The sequence below is a fragment of the Copadichromis virginalis genome, linkage group LG5 (genome assembly GCF_057382275.1).
Source record: "Copadichromis virginalis isolate Kocher_CV1m ecotype Utaka linkage group LG5, C_Virginalis_male_GT1.1, whole genome shotgun sequence".
NCBI classification, from domain to species: Eukaryota; Metazoa; Chordata; class Actinopteri; order Cichliformes; family Cichlidae; genus Copadichromis; species Copadichromis virginalis.
In genome coordinates this window covers 5,562,031-5,580,148 of record NC_140622.1, presented here as the reverse complement: position 1 = coordinate 5,580,148, position 18,118 = coordinate 5,562,031, and the positions used below count along the sequence as shown (strand labels likewise).

The window sequence follows — 18,118 nt, the reverse complement described above, 5'->3', positions numbered from 1 at the left end:
CAGAAACCAGTCTTACTTGTTATCATCTATCGTCCACCTGGGCCTTACACAGAGTTTCTGTCTGATTTCTCAGACTTTTTATCTAATTTAGTTCTGAGCTCAGATAAAATAATTATTGTGGGTGATTTTAACATCCATGTAGATGCTAAAAATGACAGCCTCAACATGGCATTTAATCTGTTATTAGACTCAATTGGCTTCTCTCAAAATGTAAAAGAACCCACCCACCACTTTAATCACACTCTAGATCTTGTTTTAACATATGGCATCGAACCTGAACATTTAACAGTGTTTCCTGAAAACCCTCTCCTGTCTGATCATTTCCTGATAACATTTACATTTACAATAATTGATTACACAGCGGTGGAGAGTAGACTTTATCACAGTAGATGTCTTTCTGAAAGCGCTGTAACTAAGTTTAAGAATATAATCCGTACGACTCTGGATACTGTAGCTCCTGTGAAAACTAAGGTCTCTAATCAGAAGTACCTGACTCCGTGGTATAATTCTCAAACACGTAGCCTAAAGCAGATGACTCGTAAGCTGGAGAGGAAATGGCGTGTCACAAATTTAGAGGATCATCATTTAGCCTGGAGAAATAGTTTGCTGCTTTATAAGAAAGCCCTCCGCAAAGCCAGAACATCTTACTATTCATCACTGATTGAAGAAAATAAGAACAACCCCAGGTTTCTCTTCAGCTCTGTAGCCAGGCTGACAAACAGTCAGAGCTCTGTTGAGCCAACCATCCCTTTAACGTTAACTAGTAATGACTTCATGGACTTCTTCACCAATAAAATTTCAACCATTAGAGAAAAAATTTATCATAATTATCTCGCAGATGTAATATTATCTAAAACTGCTCAAAGAAGTCCTGCCATTAATTAATGCTTCAATATCAAATATGATCAACCTTTCTCTAATAATCGGCTATATAGTCTAAGGAGCTCAGAAAGAAAAGCGTCTGGACTTCTTTAAGCAGCTTGAAGACATTTCACGTCTCATCCGAGAAACTTCTTCAGTTCTAATGTCAAATGCTGGAGAGTCCCAGATTTAAGCCCTATGGGAGTGTCCCCCAAGAGGGACATGGACCCCATATTGATCCTCTACCTAATCACACGAGCCAAGGTGTGAAAACGGCTGTAGGTTACAATCAGCCAAGGTTTTGGGTGAAGATGGCCTGTATGATCGAGAACCTTCACAGACAATTGCCTATGTACCACAGGCCTTCAAGCTGGCTGTAGTTAAACCTTTACTCAAAAAGCATCTCTAGACCCAGCAGTCTTAGCTAATTATAGGCCAATCTCCAACCTTCCTTTATATCAAACATCCTTGAAAGAGTAGTTGTCAAACAGCTAACAGATCATCTGCAGAGGAATGGCTTATTTGAAGAGTTTCAGTCAGGTTTCAGAGCTCATCACAGAAACAGCTTTAGTGAAGGTTACAAATGATCTTCTTATGGCCTCTGACAGTGGACTCATCTCTGTGCTTGTCCTGCTAGACCTCAGTGCTGCGTTCGATACTTTCGACCATAATATCCTATTAGAGCGATTAGAACAGGGGTCAGCGACCCTGGGCACATGTGCCACAGCTGGCACGCAAAGGGTTAACTGATGCACGACCATAGCGGGACTGGCCATCGGACATACCGGGTATGGGCCGATGGTGTTTGTTTTTTTACTTTTGTTTTTCTCTTGTGACAGTATAAACAATGAAAGGTGGTGGATTGGCCAGATGCTGGCCGATGTTTAGCTGCTGGCCAGCAGGTGGATGAGGGAAAGGGGAGGCAGGAGAGGAGAGACCCGAGGCAGCCGCCGGTCTGAGTGTCAGGTGAACTGAACTTCAGGTAAGAAGTTATGACCTGCAGTCTATCTGGGTCAGATATAAACCAAGTTTAGGTGGAGTTTATTTTCGTTGTGCTGACTTTTTACCGTCAGTTACAGTAACTCGTCCTGCGTGCTAGCTAGCATGACAGAGTTTCTCTACAGCTATGATGTTACTGATAGTGAACTTTATTTATAAGAGTTAGTTAGTAGAGTTGCGAACCGTCCCGTAAAAAAACGAATTGTCTCGTATTCAGAGAAAATATTACGTGTTTCGTATTGAGCTGAAAAGGAACGCAGCTAGAATGGAAAAAAAGACACAAAGCTGGAGTTATTCTGTCTTTGCTGCACAGCTGCCTCTTCTTTCATTCTCTCCCCCTGCCTCTCCTGTTGCTACTTCAATCATGAAACTGATCAGTGATCAGCTGATCGGCTTTTCTCTCTTGTTTGTTTATCGCTCACTTTGCACCAGAAAGAGGAAACCAGCGGATGTCGCGCTAAAAAACAACAGCAGTTTAAGCTTGATCAGCTGTTGTTAGAATTTATTTAATATTAATTTCTAGTATCAGCTGATGTTTGCTGGAGCCACAGCCATAAAAGCTGCTGGTCATGATATCGTTTGGTTATCTGGTGAGAGGGAAACATGAAGATGAAACCAGGAGATGTCCTTACTGAATCATCAGAGCTGAACAGGTGATGGAGAAACAGGTTTACCTTTTAGGTGACATGAATGAGTTGAAGGGAAGTTATGAACTGTTTCTGAGAGACAAATAACACCAGGATCCTTTTTTACGTAGCTGACAGCTGGTAACTGTGCAGGGGCGGGTCTAGCAAAGTTTTGCCAGGGGGGCCAGGTAGAGCATTAACAGGGAAAGGGGGGCACAAAGAAATACTTTCTTATTCTCATTTAAAATGTCTGGCTGTTATTAAATAATTATCTGAAGGTTACAACCAACTTTTTATCTGATGTAAAATGTATAGAAATCATATATATACCAACAAGACTGTACATCACTGTCACCACAGCGTTTCTTTTCATTCAAAGGCTTTATGGCTTTAATACCTGGGGGGCCGGTCTCTAGTCAAAATGCCCGGGCCGATTTTTTTCGTCCCAGTCCAGCCCTGGGCACGACACGCAGTGAGTTAATCTGAGGAGGTGCGTTAAAAAATAAATGGCCGCACCAGCGGTGCACATCGCAAATCAGCTCGCATAGTTGTGCCAATTCTTAATGACGGTGTCTTAGCTAACAGCCCCAACTACCAGATTAAACATGTAATTGGCTAAAAATAACTTTGCCTACTGGTGAGAGGGACGTTGCTAGCTGGCAGTTTTTTCAAGCGATGTTGAAATTTCCACATTCCAACACTTCAAAAGCTTCAGGAGCTGTCCGCTCAGCGCAGCATCAGCACCGTGGAAATACACGGATACATCCGTAGACTCGAGACAGAATTCACAATGTGTTTTCAGGACTTTCAGGTGTTTGGACCAATGTTTTATTTTCTGATCAAACCAGAAAGCCTTAATGAGCAGCAGGATTTGTTAAGTGGTTGGACACAGAGGACATCGACATGCAGCTGATTGAACTGAAAAGCTCGACTCTGTGGGGTCAAAGTTTGCAGAACTACGAACACAGCTGGAATCCACAGCTGTGCGTGTTCATGGAGCTGCATGTTCACCTGCTGGACGTCACTACCTGACAGGTTTAACTGTCTTCAGAACATTGCAGAGGCCTTATTGACAGTGTTTGGCTCGAATATCTGTGTGAGCAGATTTTCTCTCACATGAGTCCTCAGGTAGCCTCTGAATGCTGGACACTCGAAGACCTGAGTCTCTGAGTGGGAGACCAGAGATCACATTAACATGTGTATCTCTGTTTTAACAAACATGCCATATTGGCCCAGTTTATTTTTCTTATCATTGTTGTGAGGAGACCATAAATGGCATTTGTATTTTCTGTTGTACAGTTCATTTGCTGTTATTGATAAAAAGTGTCTTTTTTTTTGTTTCAAAATAGCTGAAAACTATTCACTGATAGCTGCCAACATCTGGGAATAAATATAATTCTATAAAGTTGTTCTATATAGTGTGTAACTGTTAATATAGAGCGTTATTAAATTTATTGCTAATGCAATCATATGGCACACTGACTTCTGAGGAAATTTTAGATGAACATGCTGCAGGTATTACAGGTACTGCGCTGCAGTGGTTTGTATCTTATCTGTCTAACAGACTCCAATTTGTTCATGTAATGGAGAGTCTTCTTCACACATTAAGGTTAATTATGGAGTTCCACAGGGTTCAGTGCTAGGACCAATTCTGTTTACATTTGCGCAATATCTCTAAAATGAGAAATATCCTTTCTCAGAGTGATGCTGAAAAACTAGTTCATACATTTATTACTTCAAGGCTGGACCAGTGTAATTTGTTATTATCAGGATGTCCTAAAAACTCCCCGAAAAGCCTTCAGTTAATCCAAAATGCTGCAGCAAGAGTCCTGACAGGGACTAGAAAGAGAGAACAGATTTCTCCCATACTGGCGTATCTTAATTTCTCCTACAATGGGTGACCATAAGGTCTGGGCTCACAGTTAGTAATAGAAGGAGTAACTCAGTCATTTGGGAAGGGCTCAGACTAGAGCTGGTACTCTAATGCATCAAAACAGCCAGTTTACATCATCCCAAGCAATCTCCACAGTGATTCTACTGTACAGCAATGCACAAGTAGAAATGGAAGCAAGACTACAATGCTGAATGTGTGAGTCAGAGCTGACACATGTCAACCAAAAATAAAAAAGTTAATCTGACTTCACACCTGTTTTTAAGCTTTATGAATATGGTGAACTTGGAAAAAGCAGATGTTTAACTGAAGTTTCTGTTGTTCCATGAAAACAGAAAAAACTATTCACATAATATTGCAAGTCGACATCTAACTGTAGTGAAGCAGTCTAAGGGATTACTTTGTGTTCCAACAGTTTAGAGTGCAGAGCGCTGCAAAATGAGAACAGACGTGTCAGACTGAGTAAACTGTTTTAACATTTAGACCAAACTAAATACTTGGAGTTTATGTGGTCTAACCAGCAGATGGGTTAACATAACATATCAATATTTCATGTGTCCAAGTTAGAAAGGCCAACAGACCTTAATTTATTATTTAGTTGCTGTATAAAAAAAGCCTTTCCTTTATGTCATGCAACCTCTGGATCCACTCATAAGCTGCGTAAAATATAGTATATGTTAATAAATATCCATTTTCTGATCCAAAAATTATATTGTTGTCATTGACATCACTAGAAATATCAGATTACAAACTGACTAAAGTCTCACCATTCCACTGCAGGTCTGTTGGTGCCACAGGATATGTGAATGTTTGAAGGAAAAACAGGCTTTTGTTTTTCATTCATGAAATGCATTAAGGTGCCCACACTTCTTTAATGAAATGATTTTGTAGTAAAATATGACCATCAAGATGTAAACAAAGTTTGAAATCTGAGATAAGTAATGTGGCTATATAAACACTGTCAGCCTGCTGCTTTCAGAGGTTTCACAGTTGTGTTATTTGCATCATCCAGTCAGCAATGTACAATTATTTCCACAGGTTATTGGAGCATGGTCCATGTTGTTTGTTTTATCATTTTTGTGCATCACAATGTAAAAAAGAAGATGCCCAGAAAACACAAAACATTTAGTGAACTTGATTTGATACATTTGTGTTTTTCCCCAGCTTTCAACTGTTGGTACTCGCTTTACTCAGATTTACTCATTTAGACAAGCGTTTTGGTAACTTGAATTTTCTTGTTTGTCTAATTACAATATCCCTGCGAGGTTGACAATAAAAAATAGCTCCAATGCATTTCGATCTTGATAAAACACAGACTGCACCATCCTGGCTTTAGAGTCCTTTCACAGGGAGACAAGTGAATAAACCATTACATTATGAAAGCACTCATCACTTTGACTAGAGAAGTCAGCGTTAATCGTGTTTATTTAAGGAATGCTGAGTGAAAACATTTTCATTAATCAAGTGATGCCCATTTGTTTTTCAAAGCTAGAGTATATACGCATCCATACACTGGAGTTTCACAGTAACTATAGTGAACAAGACGAGTTAAAACTTATATATCCACCTTAGATTTACAAGCAGTCAATTTGATTGGGTGGTTTACAGACATGTGCAAGTGTATGTACAAAGTGCATGCCTGTACATTCACAAGGATGTACTCGTGCATTATGTTGTTATATACATGGTTTCCTCGAGGGAAACTAAATGCTTCTTCTGTAATAGTCTTCTTTGTAACTCAAACTGCAGTCACTAGTGCGCCCTTCCTCCATTCCTTCTTTTTAAGAATGTACCAGATTGTTGACTAATAGAAAACTTTGGACCTCATATTGAGAGGTTGATTGAAAAGCTACTAAATCCAAGTCCAGCACTTGGAACCAGATCTTTTATCTACTAAATTTTTTGTGGAATAAAGAGAGAACAGGCTTTTTTAAAGCTATTTATGAGTTGCTCAGTTATGTTTGAGTATTTGAAAATGGGCAGTGAATCTGAACCAGATGGAATAGCTGTGATTCCTAAATGAATGCCTAATCTGAAAGTTTGGACTTCAATCACATCTTGATTGTTGGATTTATTTTTATCATTGTCTGTGGTGGGGTACAGTGGCAGGACTAAAAGAAATGTTAAAAAATTGAGAAAAAAAAGTACAAATAATCCAAAAATGTATGGACCTAACTGTGATTTCTGCTACATCAGCTCACCATTAATGACACCATTCATTTGACTGACCAAGAGTAAATTGATTAACTACTGCACAGAGGCGGTCGCTTTTCACAATTGCACCACCATTAACAAAAATAGCCCATGAAGTCAATATTTTCAAGTACGAACAGTTAAAAAAGTCTCTCCCTCAGTTTCAATCATGACTCTCACCAGTGGAAAGGCGTGGGAGATCTTGCCGTCTGGGGGAAGTTTAGCTCCAAAGCCATACGCAGGGAAGAGTTTGTCACTGTCATAGTCCTGGATAATTTCTCCCACAGCCTTCAGGGCCATGGCATATGCATTCATTTGGTATGGACTCATATAGTGCAACGATGTCGGCTGGGACGGGTTACCTAGAAAGAGAGAAATCCCCACCAGCATGCAGCAAAATTAGCGTGAGAATGTTCTTATCAGAGAATGAAGAAAAGCAATTACACATTTATTAGACTTGCAAAAAACACACATGCAGACATGATGAAGGAAACCACTATGTTGTGTAACTACTGGAATTAGTTGGTTTTTGTTTTTGTTTTTTGCTTTCCAAAAAAAAGACCAACTAAATTTTGAGAAACTTGGTTTTGTAGAATTGATATTATGGAGCCGTGGAAAGAAAATACATTTCAAAGAGCATCCTTATTCGTATCTGTGTAGTTTCTTTGCTGTCTGACATGTTGTCAGTTCTTTAAGTCTGAATGCGGTCTTTTCAATTTGTGGGCTCACAACCTAGCATGAAAGGTTTTAAGCAGTGTTGCCCTGTTTTAGCCGCTAAACCCTCTTTGATAAACACATCTACATTTAAGAGCAAAATGTTTACTTGCTCCCTAATATATCCCAATCACTAACAGGTGCCATGACTAAAAGATAATCGGTATTATTCACCTTACCTGTCAGTAGTCACAACGTTATAAAATACCCCACCTTTTGCAGCTATAACAACTTTTTGTTAACAACGTTTTTCTTCCGCACCAACCCTGCTCATTAAGGACTTTATGGACCTTGCTTTGTGCACTGATGCACAGCCACGTTGGAAGAGGAAGGGGCCATCCCCTGAAGCATTAAGCTTCTGTCTAAGCCTGTGAGATCTATTCCTGAAAAACAACCCCACACCATAATTATGTGGGGTGATTATATAATTATGTAAAGGGGAATATGTAATTATTGATTACACTTGGTACAATGCAGAGCAAGAGCAAGTATCGTTCTCCAGGCACCTGTCAAACCCAGCCAAGTGCATCAGACTGCCAGATACTGCCAGTGATCTGTAACTGCAGGAAACATATGCTGTGGCAGCATCCTTTACTCCATGCTTTGCAATGTGCTGAGCAGAGATAGGCAGTAATGTGTTAACGCGTTACTGTAATCTGATTACTTGATTACAAGTAACGAGAACAAGTATTACTATTGCAAAAAAGTAATTAGATTACTGTTACTTTCCCATAAGCACGCTGCCTTACTGCGTTACTAAACCATGATTTTGTTGGTGAGAGTGTCTCATGACAATGACGTACGAGCGTGCGACGTCCGTGGCAGCAACAGACGTGTGTAGATCAACGATGGATGTTATGGAGAGCGGGAGAGAGTACGAACGTGCAGTGTTTAAAGCTTGGAAATACTGACATTACTTTGAGTTTGATTCTGTAATAAGTGACAAAAACATCAGCGTCTGCTGTTCACTCTGCGTGGGAAGAAAACTTCTTTCTACAGCAGAAAATTAAACTTGAAATCTGAGCGAGCACCGAGCACGCTGCCATGGGCAAAAAAATAAAATTCCTACAAACACAGAGGTAACTCCTGGCCCAAAACTGACAAATTGTGCTGTCAATCAGCACTATCAATCATGTCTTGTAAACACTAATTACAATACAACAATAATCTGGCTGCCTCAGTTTAGTAAGTCCCATTAGCCTGATGGACTGATGAAGTATTTGAACAACCAGATTAGGTGTAATATTGCTAATCTCTCATTATTTCGTTAACAGAGCTTCTTTCTTTGAGAATTTTTCAACTTAAAGACTTTGCAATTAGGAGTTTGTTTTTTCCTGTCTGGCTGATAGGTGACTGTCATTGTGTTTCTTTGCAGGCACCTCTGTAGAATAACAGGGACTTGGTGTTCAGGCTTTTTAAAAATGCTCTTAAGTGGCTAATCAAAAAGCAACTCTCAATGTGAAGGTCATTTTTAATGGACAATCAGCTTGTGCACTATATTCTTCAGCTGGTCCATTGTGATATTTTTAGGACATATTCCAGTTTCCATACTTTACACAGAAGTACATATTGTGCATATGTGTGATGGTTGATGATAGCATGATAGACTTTTGGGAACATAATAGCACGAATAGTGTCTCCATATAGACCACCACCAAGACAGACAAATAATTGTGTGGCAGTTATTTGTCAATGCCACTGAAATTGATTTTTTCAAAAGAAGGCAAAAAGAGTCTAACTAAAGTAAAAAAGCGCCAACAAATTATTTTGTGGGCAAAAAAATCTCACTGAACAGATGTGTGGACATTTCCTGCATGCATTAAGATGAAACACTGTCTTACCATTGGATGCTGTGAAGTCTATGGCTACAGTGAAGTTGAGTTGTGTCCTGGTGGGAGATTGAGCACATTGATATCAGTCACAGTGGTCAGGACTTCGTTTTGAGATTGGAAGAACATCTACAGCTCTTCATGCCAGATCGAGAAACGTACTGGTCACCGGTTAGAAATTGTAAGACATCTAAAGTATTTGAAATCTACAAATTATTAACGTATGTAGTATTGTTTTTGCCCAGTGAATTCTTCAGCTTTCTGTAGCTTACATTTCACAACAAAAACAATTTTAAAAAAATGAGCTGTCCAGAATGATGAGAAAACAAATTCAGCAATATAAAACTCTAAAACAAAAGCAGTGAGGCAGCAGCAAATGCCTCACTGATGGTTTAAGAAACATCAGTGTTCAAATAAAGTGCACTACCTTGGAATGTTTTTTCTTCCAGCCTATTTGCTTGACTGCTGTAACACATTTATTGTATTAATATCACACAGTATTTATGAGTGAAACGCTAGTTACTTCAGCTAATTAGGTTACGTAGTTAACAAATCAAACGTTCAGAGTGTGACCCTGATGCAGCTGATGCAACTCAAAGCATGCTCATATTGGTCAAAGTTAGAGCTGATGCAATATGACATCATCCGCTACACTTGTCTGATCTGCCTGATGCAATCTGTGGTTGTCAGTAAACCAACTAGAAGTACAGGGGTGAAGCACTTTCTTTGAATTACTGTGTATTTTCTTAAGCTTTTGCTTTAGATTTAGTTACGACTGCTGTGTTTAAGTTGTGCTGAGAGCATAGCATAGCTGACTTTCTTGTGTCATGCCCTCTGCTTTATTGCCATTTCAGTTTAATGAGTTATATTGGATTTTTCTGGCATGTTGGGGGTTAGTTATTTACATGTTATGGTTTTATAACCACAGCATTATTACTGATGTTCTTTTGTTCCAAAACATTTTCTACCCCTAGTTTTATAAAGTAAAAGTATGAGAAATACACTACATTGCTGAAAGTATTCACTCATCTGGCTTCACACACATATGAGTATAACTTGAGTAAAAGTCTCCTGGGAAGGCTTTCCATGAGGTTTATGGGAATTTTTGGCCATTTCTCCAGAAGCATATTTGTGAGGTCAGACAAGACGGCCTGAATCCACTTTGCTCTGATTCATCCCAAAGGCGCAGAGTTCTTCCAGGCCCAGTTCTTCATCCATGTCTTTATGGATCTTGCTTTGTATACAGTCATGTTGGAACAAGACGAATGTTCATATTACGCCATGACTGCCCAGCTTGTCGTGATACTCAATGTGTCTTTTTTGTTTAGAATAATTGATGTAAGTAAAAAGTATAACATCAGTCAAGGCCATCTTCAGTGACAACTCAAGTTCTCATCAATCAGAAGCAGACATTTCCTAGTGAAATCTGCTATCTTGGTTATCATTTATCTGAACAACATTGTGTGCAGTGGCAAACTAAATGTCAGGTTCGACAAATAGAGCAGTGGGGATAAAAGACAGAAGCTGTGAAGAGTCACTAAACTGTGACTCAAGAATCAAATGAGGGCTGATTTTTTTCACTGGAAAACCAGAATGTAAGAAAAGTGTAAACATTTTAGTCAAAGTTTATAACACATTGCACCCTTTGTACTACCTTCCAGTAATATCATTTGTGTATGTTCGACTCTACCCTAATGAAACATGACTGACTGAGTTCTTACCCTCCTCTGATGAAGTCGACAAATGTATACTCTGACTCCACTTTGAAAGACAGCAGGGTCACCTTGAAGATTGGGAGAAAGTGAAAGGGAAATGAGAAAAAATATCAAGAGAACCAAGGGAGGTTACAGACAGGCTAACAGCAAACATTATACATTTACTGGACTGATAAATCACTCCTGCTATGAGTCATCCCCATGAAACATGTGACAGCTGTTGACATGACACACTGACGAGTCTTACCGTCCCTGAGTTGATGTATTTCTTCTTTTTGCCTTTCTTTTTAGGATTCAACACCTTGACCATAAGAGAGGAAACATGAAACAAGCTTTTCAACAAACAAGTCAGAACACATTATATAGTCTTTCCTCATATTTCTAAGCTAATATGAACAGGTGGCGATTTAATACTGTCCTCAAATAAAGGCTGGAATTCATAACACAAGGAATATTACTTCATGAATAATATATAACACTGAAGGAACTAGCTGTGTTGTTAATACCATCGACACAATCAACAAAAAATAGTTTTTGGAGAAAATCTTTGTCATTTTGTGACCAAAGTGAAATGTACTTCTTGTTGCACTCTGTCTTTTTTTTTCTTTTCATTTTTTTTTACCTCATAGACATTGAACTGGCTTTGGCCTCGGGATAGTTCTCTGTAGCTTGTGGTGAATTCTCCAATAAAGTCATGACTGGAAGGGAGAATGAGATAAAGATAACGAATAAAAAGAAAACAGTTATTGTTGTATCTGTAATATGACTTTCTATTCTTTTTGACAAAAAATTATAGTCCTTTTGTTCAACAACATGGTGTCCGAATGATTTTCTCTCTTTTTAAGCTATGAAATACAAATATAAATAGAAAGAGTCCACTTAAAGGGAACCCCGACTATTATGACAAGTTACTCTAAATATGTTACAAATTATCTCCACCACATAAAAACATACTTAAGAATAACTACAATTTTTTTGTTGTTATTCATTAAATCTTTGTTGTTTAAAATTATTTTGGAGCCGTGGGAGCGGCCATGTTTTTTCGCACGCAATGCATTCTGGGACAATGACGTGTATTGGTTGTTAGCAGTATAAGTGCTTTCGTTCAGCTAACCTGTTTTGTTTTTCATAGTGTAGCAATGGTGTCAATTAAGTTGTCTATTAGTGACCTGGTTACGACTTGGTAGACCAGCACTATCCGGTCTTTGAGTCTGATGTTATTAGCATTCTTAGCAAACTCCGCTGCAAAAGTCAAATGATCACTGCAGCATTACTGAGAGTTGAAAAACTGTCTAAATTTGTTCATCTGTAATAAAATGATCAGTGTGGCAGCTCTGCCAGGTGTATCAATTAAGTTTAACATCCAGGCATCCATGAAAACGGAATTTATGACATTTAACTGAGTTAGAAGTTAGCAGGGAGTTAGCTCGCTAGCTTCCATCTAAATACATCTAAATATAATATTGTAGAGGTAAACACAGACGACATGAGAGCTCTTGATTAACACAGCAGGTGCGCAGCTCTGGGGAGAAAGCGGTTGTAGACCCCCCAAGAACTCCTGCAGCGCTTTAACCGACGTGGGACGTGGAAAAGCCGAAACATGCCTGAGTGAGTGTCTCACTATGGGAAGGCCTCCTGCGTGACCTCATCAGAAGCTCAGATACCATTACGCCAGCCCTTACAAGCTGGCTAAGTGACACCCATATCAGGAGGGGCTAGTGCCTCCCTATATAATAGGCTGACATAGCGTCAGATGTCATTCAAAACAAGCCCACCTCTTCCTCTTCCTCGCTTCCATAGCAAGGAGAGCGGTCTGGTGAGACACTCACTCATGCTACTCAGAGAACTGGGGTTATATACATAACCTTAAGTTCTCTTTCATAGCATTCGTTTCGTGTCTCACTATGGGAGGAATACTGACTGCTGGATTGCCAGACATGCCTGTTAAGAAGACAACTGTTCCCAACAGCACTTCACAGGGGAGAAGCTCCCACCTGGGAAGAACCTGCACTGAGGACTGAATGCGCTAGGTTAGGTGCTGTTACATCTAACCTGTAAAACCTAGCAAATGTGTGAGGAGGCTGAAGACCCCTGCTAGTATAGACCTGGGCAATTGCTCCTACTATCCAATGGAAGAGGCGCTGTTTAGACACAGGCTTTCCCTTATGTGGATTAGCCCAGGACACGAATAGCTTTTCACTTTGTCCGACACTCTGGGTTCTGTCGATATAAATGCGCAGTGCACGGACTGGACACAAGGTATGCAGCCGCTGTTGCTCCTCTGAGGAGAAAGGCGGTGGGTGAAAGGCCAGAACATCTGTAGGGGAACATGTGCCGACAACCTTTGGGATAAAGGCGAGGTTTAGCCGCATACTGACCCTCGTATTATCCGAGGACAACTGAATGCATGACTGATGCACTGAGAGAGCGTGGATCTCTCCTACATGCTTAGCTGAAGCTAAAGCAATTAATAGAGCTGTCATCAAGGACAGAAATTTTAACTCAACCTGTTCCAGGGGTTCAAATGGGCAACAGGAGAGCGCAGCCAATACTGTGGGAAGGTCCCACGATGGAGCCAGTGGCCTAGATGTAGGCAATTTACGCCGTGCACCCTTCATGAAACGGCATATTAAGGGATGCTGGCCAACAGTCTTCCCCTCAAAACCAATATGGCAGGCTGAAATTGCTGCCAAATACACCTTGATGGTGGAGAAGGCTTTACCCTTATCAATCAGGGCCTGAAGAAATGACAGAATCACAGCCACAGAGCATTGAAAAGGGATGGCCTGTGATTCTAAGCACCAGCTTTCAAACACACGCCACTTGTGCTCATATAGTGTCCTAGTAGACGATGCTCTAGAGCAGGGGTGTCAAACTCAAATACACAGTGGGCCAAAATTTTAAACTGGAACAAAGTCGTGGGCTAACTTTAATATTTATTGAAAAAAAAAAATCTTCCTCTAGATACAAGAATGAATCTTTTCTTATGGACTCAAACACGTTTTGCTGAAAAACTGAATATGGAACAAGCAAAGCTTAATACTAAACAATATATATATTAGCTGTATAATACCAGTAGGCCAGCTCTAATAGTAATTTGGTATGGCTTCGCGGGCCAAATGTAATTAGGCTGTGGACCAAATTTGGCCCGCGGGCCAGAGTTTGACACCTATGCTCTAGAACACTGAATAGTGTCGATAAAACTATGAGGGAGCCCCACTGTGTTCAGGTTAAATCACTCACAGGCCAAGCCCTTAGAGCTAGCATCTCCAGGTGGGGGTGGAATATTTCCACCCGTGCCTGAGACAGGAGGTCTCTGCGTAGTGATAACAGCCAAGGTGGGCCGCACAGCAGCTGAAAAATCTCTGCCAGCCACTGCTTCCCTGGCCAGTGCGGGGCTAGCAGGATCATATAGTGACCTCTCTCTCTCAATTTGGCCAGAGTTGGAGAAATGAGGGCCACTGGGGGAAAAGCATAGAGGAGGGTTCTTGGCCACTCGTGAGCCAGAGCATCCACCCCGAGCGGCGCTTTCTGATCGTGCAGCGAGTAAAACACTTTTTCCTTAGTCATCAGGTTGGTAAGCCAACACATGCTTCCCCATCTTTTTCGCCTTTGGCAATTTCTTACCATCAAAACGAGATTTTACAACCTCTGTTTGTATGGCGGGCCATGGGATGTTGAGCCTAGCAGCTGCGCATGTCCTGCATGTCGAGATCCAGGGGAGACAGCGGTGTCGGTTTTTCAACCTCGCCGGTAGCCGAGGGCTTTGCAGCCCAGCTGATTCTAGGTGGAACCCTCCTCCTCCTCGTCAGACAGGAGGAGTTCTGAGTCAGCCGACTCATCTCCGTCATCATTAGCATCTCCTCCCCGGGCGACTCCAACATGGGGGAAAAACTCACATTCTCCATGTGCCTCCAGCGACGGGAGAGCGGCCGCGATGGGCTGAGGGTCTGCCTCTGCCCAGCTCGGCCTGGCGTTGTTGCCAAATCATCAGGCATCTCAATTTCTCCTTGCGCTGCAGCAGCCTCACACAGCAAAGAGTCGCCACCCGACAGGTTAGCCTGGCGAGCTAGCCTGTGCGGAGTTTGCGTGGGAAAGCCGCGCAGTGGATACAGTCGTGTGCAGGTGTCAAGGCAGCCTGAGCCTGAGATAAGCCTAGGCATGCTGCACACACGGGTGTGTATCCCAGGCAAAAATCCTCTTGCCGCAAGGACAAAGTTTCGCAACTTCGTTGTCAGTCGTAGCCATGGTTAGCTAGAGGGTTGTGCACATTAGCGAGACCAACACTGAGTGTGGAGAATATTGCTATTTCTCAGCTAGCATGGGGTGAAAAGTAGTGCTACTTTTCTGCAGGTATTGCTACCTAATGTGTAAAACCGCTAGTGCCGAAGGGTATTGCTACCTCATGGTGAAGCTAGTGGTACCTTTATTAGCAAAGTGTTGCTACATCGCTTTGGGAAAATATTGCTACTTCCCAGGGTGAAAGTATTGCTACTTGACACCAGCACTAGCTACAGAACAGTATTGCTACTGCTTGTATGCTAGTGGACAACTGAAATGCTGGGAACAAAGCGCCCGGTGACCGAGTTGTTCACTCGAATCTGTGGACAGTTTAGCTTTACCACCCAATAGCACAGTTGTCTTACAGGCTTCTGTGAGAAGTGAGAAGAGGTTTTTGAATGACATCTGACGCTATGTCAGCCTATTATATAGGGAGGCACTAGCCCCTCCTGACATGAGCGTCACTTAGCCAGCCCTTACAGGCTCGAGATGCTCCATAGCGGCAAACTCTTCCCGAACGACGGAGGGTTTTGCGGGGTTGAGGAGGCGCACGCGTGCGAACACCGGGGGACCGACCGTCGGGGTATAATGTTTAACCCCGTGCTTCGTAGCCATGTTCATGAAATTAGGAACAGTCAGTGAAGGGAACTCCAAGAGCAAACACTGAAAAACATTCCCTGAAGTCACAAAATTAGCTCAATTCAGGGGCTCGATGGCCCGAGTGAAACAGTGTATTAAAGAAAAGGACAGAGCATCGAATAAGCGTCTGTTAGCGACATCGACCACCAGTCCGTGGGCACAAAGAAAATCGGCGCCCAAAATTGGCACAGAGCTAGTGGCAACAACAAAGGTCCACTAATGAATGGAGGACTTTTTTTCCACTCGATAAAAGTTAATGTGAGGGCTCCCGATGGTTAGGGGCAAATGCAATCGCATGGCAGGATTCTGTAAACGGACCAAACGTCAGTCAGGAGAACCACCGAGATTAGTTAGTCATTAATATACTGCTGCTGCATGGGCTGGGCTGTAGTTACATTTTAATGGTTTAAAAACTGTGTTTTAAAATAATTAGCGGTAATAAAAACCATGAGAAGCCGATAGTGATCACTGACTGTTTTTAGGGGCTTGTTGATATTAAATAACAAGATACAAAAGCAAAACATGTTAAAACACATCAGTCTTATTAAGTGCAGAATACTTTGGACCCAGACGCAGGATTCATCACGTTATCACTTAAAGACCGGATACCGGTCATGGAGGCTAACAAGGGCTGCCCAAAGAACATCTGGATTAAGACATACGGCTTCAAAAAGTTTTGGTGCTTTACAGTAGCCGCATAGACACCAGTAGTTTTACCTGACTCTCTCGTCCTCATGTGACGGATTGTTTTCATCTTCATCTAAACTAAGTGCTGGTTGACTATTTTCATTCTCTCTCTCGGTTTGCTCTGGTTCAAACTGGAAAGGCTGAACAGAAGCCATTTCCAGTGCACTGCTAACTGTGAACTGGATGCGGTGCAACCGTATGACGTCACTACCCAGAGTGCATTGAGAACTAAATAACAATGGTGGCCTACTGGTAAATCGGTTTTATATAAAATGTGCTTAAAAGGGGGCAGCACGGTGGCACGGTGGTTAGCACTGTTGCCGCACAGCAAGAAGGTCCTGAGTTCAATTCCACCATCAGGCCAGAGTGTTTCTGTGTGGAGTTTGCATGTTCTCCCCGTGTTTGCGTGGGTTCCCTCCGGGTACTCCGGCTTCCTCCCACCGTACAAAGACATGCAGTTTGTGGGGATAGGTTAATTGATTAATCCAAATTTCCTATAGGCGTGAAAGCGGGAGTGAATGTGAACACGAACGGTTGTCTGTCTCTGTGTGTTGGCCCTGCGACAGACTGGCAACCTGTCCAGGGTGTACCTTGCCTCTCGCCCCATGACAGCTGGGATAGGCTCCAGCGCCCCCCGCAACCCTGAAAAAGGACAAGCGGAAGCGAATGGATGGATGGATGGTGCTTAAGGAAAACATTTGGCGTATTTTAGTACCACATATGTGTTATTGAAAGCACAGTACATATTTTAGCGCAAACATGTCTTAATAGCCGGGGTTCCCTTTAACCAATGTGAAGGATTGCATGGATCTTCCTTTTGTTGTCTTGTATTACAAACTTATACAAAATAGTTGCAATTAAGTTGCACTAATTTAAGGAGAAGTGTATCCTTTTCAGCTTCTATGATGTGGTATTTCTCACACATTAAACTATCCCAGATACCAAAAGGCGAGAGGCGGGGTACACCCTGGACAGGTCACTAATCTGACACAGGGCTAACACATTGAGAAAGACAGCCATTCATACCTATGGGCAATTTAGAATCACCAGTCAATCTAATCCCACTAACTGCATGTCTTTGGACTGTGGGAGGAAGTGGAGAGAACTCCCACAAACACAGGCAGAACATGCAAATTCCACACAGAAAGACCTGGCCAAACTCAGGACCTTCTTGCTGTGAGGCAACAGCCCTAACTACCGCACCACTGTGCTGCTCTGAATTAAATTAACTGTAGATATTTAATTTAACTAGGCTATATTTGCCTTTTAAACCTTGCTGTCCTGTGCTTTAGATCACAAAGATTCAAATTAGACAAACAAGTGTCCTCAGTTGTGAAAACGAGTTTTTACCAGCTACGCTAAATCTCCAAGGCAAGGCCCTATATTCCACATAAAGACCTTGGACAGCTTATCCATGCCTTTATTACTTCGAGACTAGACTGTTGCAATTCTCTGTGCATGGGCCTCCAATTCTCTCTCCTCCAGCGTTTGCAATTAGTTCAAAATGCCACAACACGCCTCTTAACTGGCACCAGAAGGCATGATCACATCACCCCTGTTCTAGCCAATCTACACTGGCTCCCTGTTAAATACCGTATCGTATTTAAAATCCTTTTGTATACTTTTAAAAATGGCGCCCAGTTACCTAACAGACTTTCTCGACGTGTATAGCCCCAACAGAGC

General features: G+C 41.7%; 1 protein-coding gene across 1 annotated transcript in view; it reads right to left on the bottom strand.

Moving 5' to 3' along the window:
• LOC146708792 (copine-9-like) overlaps window positions 1–18,118 on the bottom strand; it is a 196,378-nt gene that overhangs the window by 48,679 nt on the left and 129,581 nt on the right. Inside the window, exons 12-16 of the mRNA XM_085455619.1 lie at window positions 11,451–11,526; window positions 11,076–11,129; window positions 10,835–10,896; window positions 9,126–9,172; window positions 6,751–6,932 (exon numbers count right to left, since the gene is read on the bottom strand). Coding sequence (XP_085311745.1) covers window positions 6,751–6,932; window positions 9,126–9,172; window positions 10,835–10,896; window positions 11,076–11,129; window positions 11,451–11,526 — 421 coding nt within the window. The remainder of the gene's footprint in view (window positions 1–6,750; window positions 6,933–9,125; window positions 9,173–10,834; window positions 10,897–11,075; window positions 11,130–11,450; window positions 11,527–18,118) is intronic.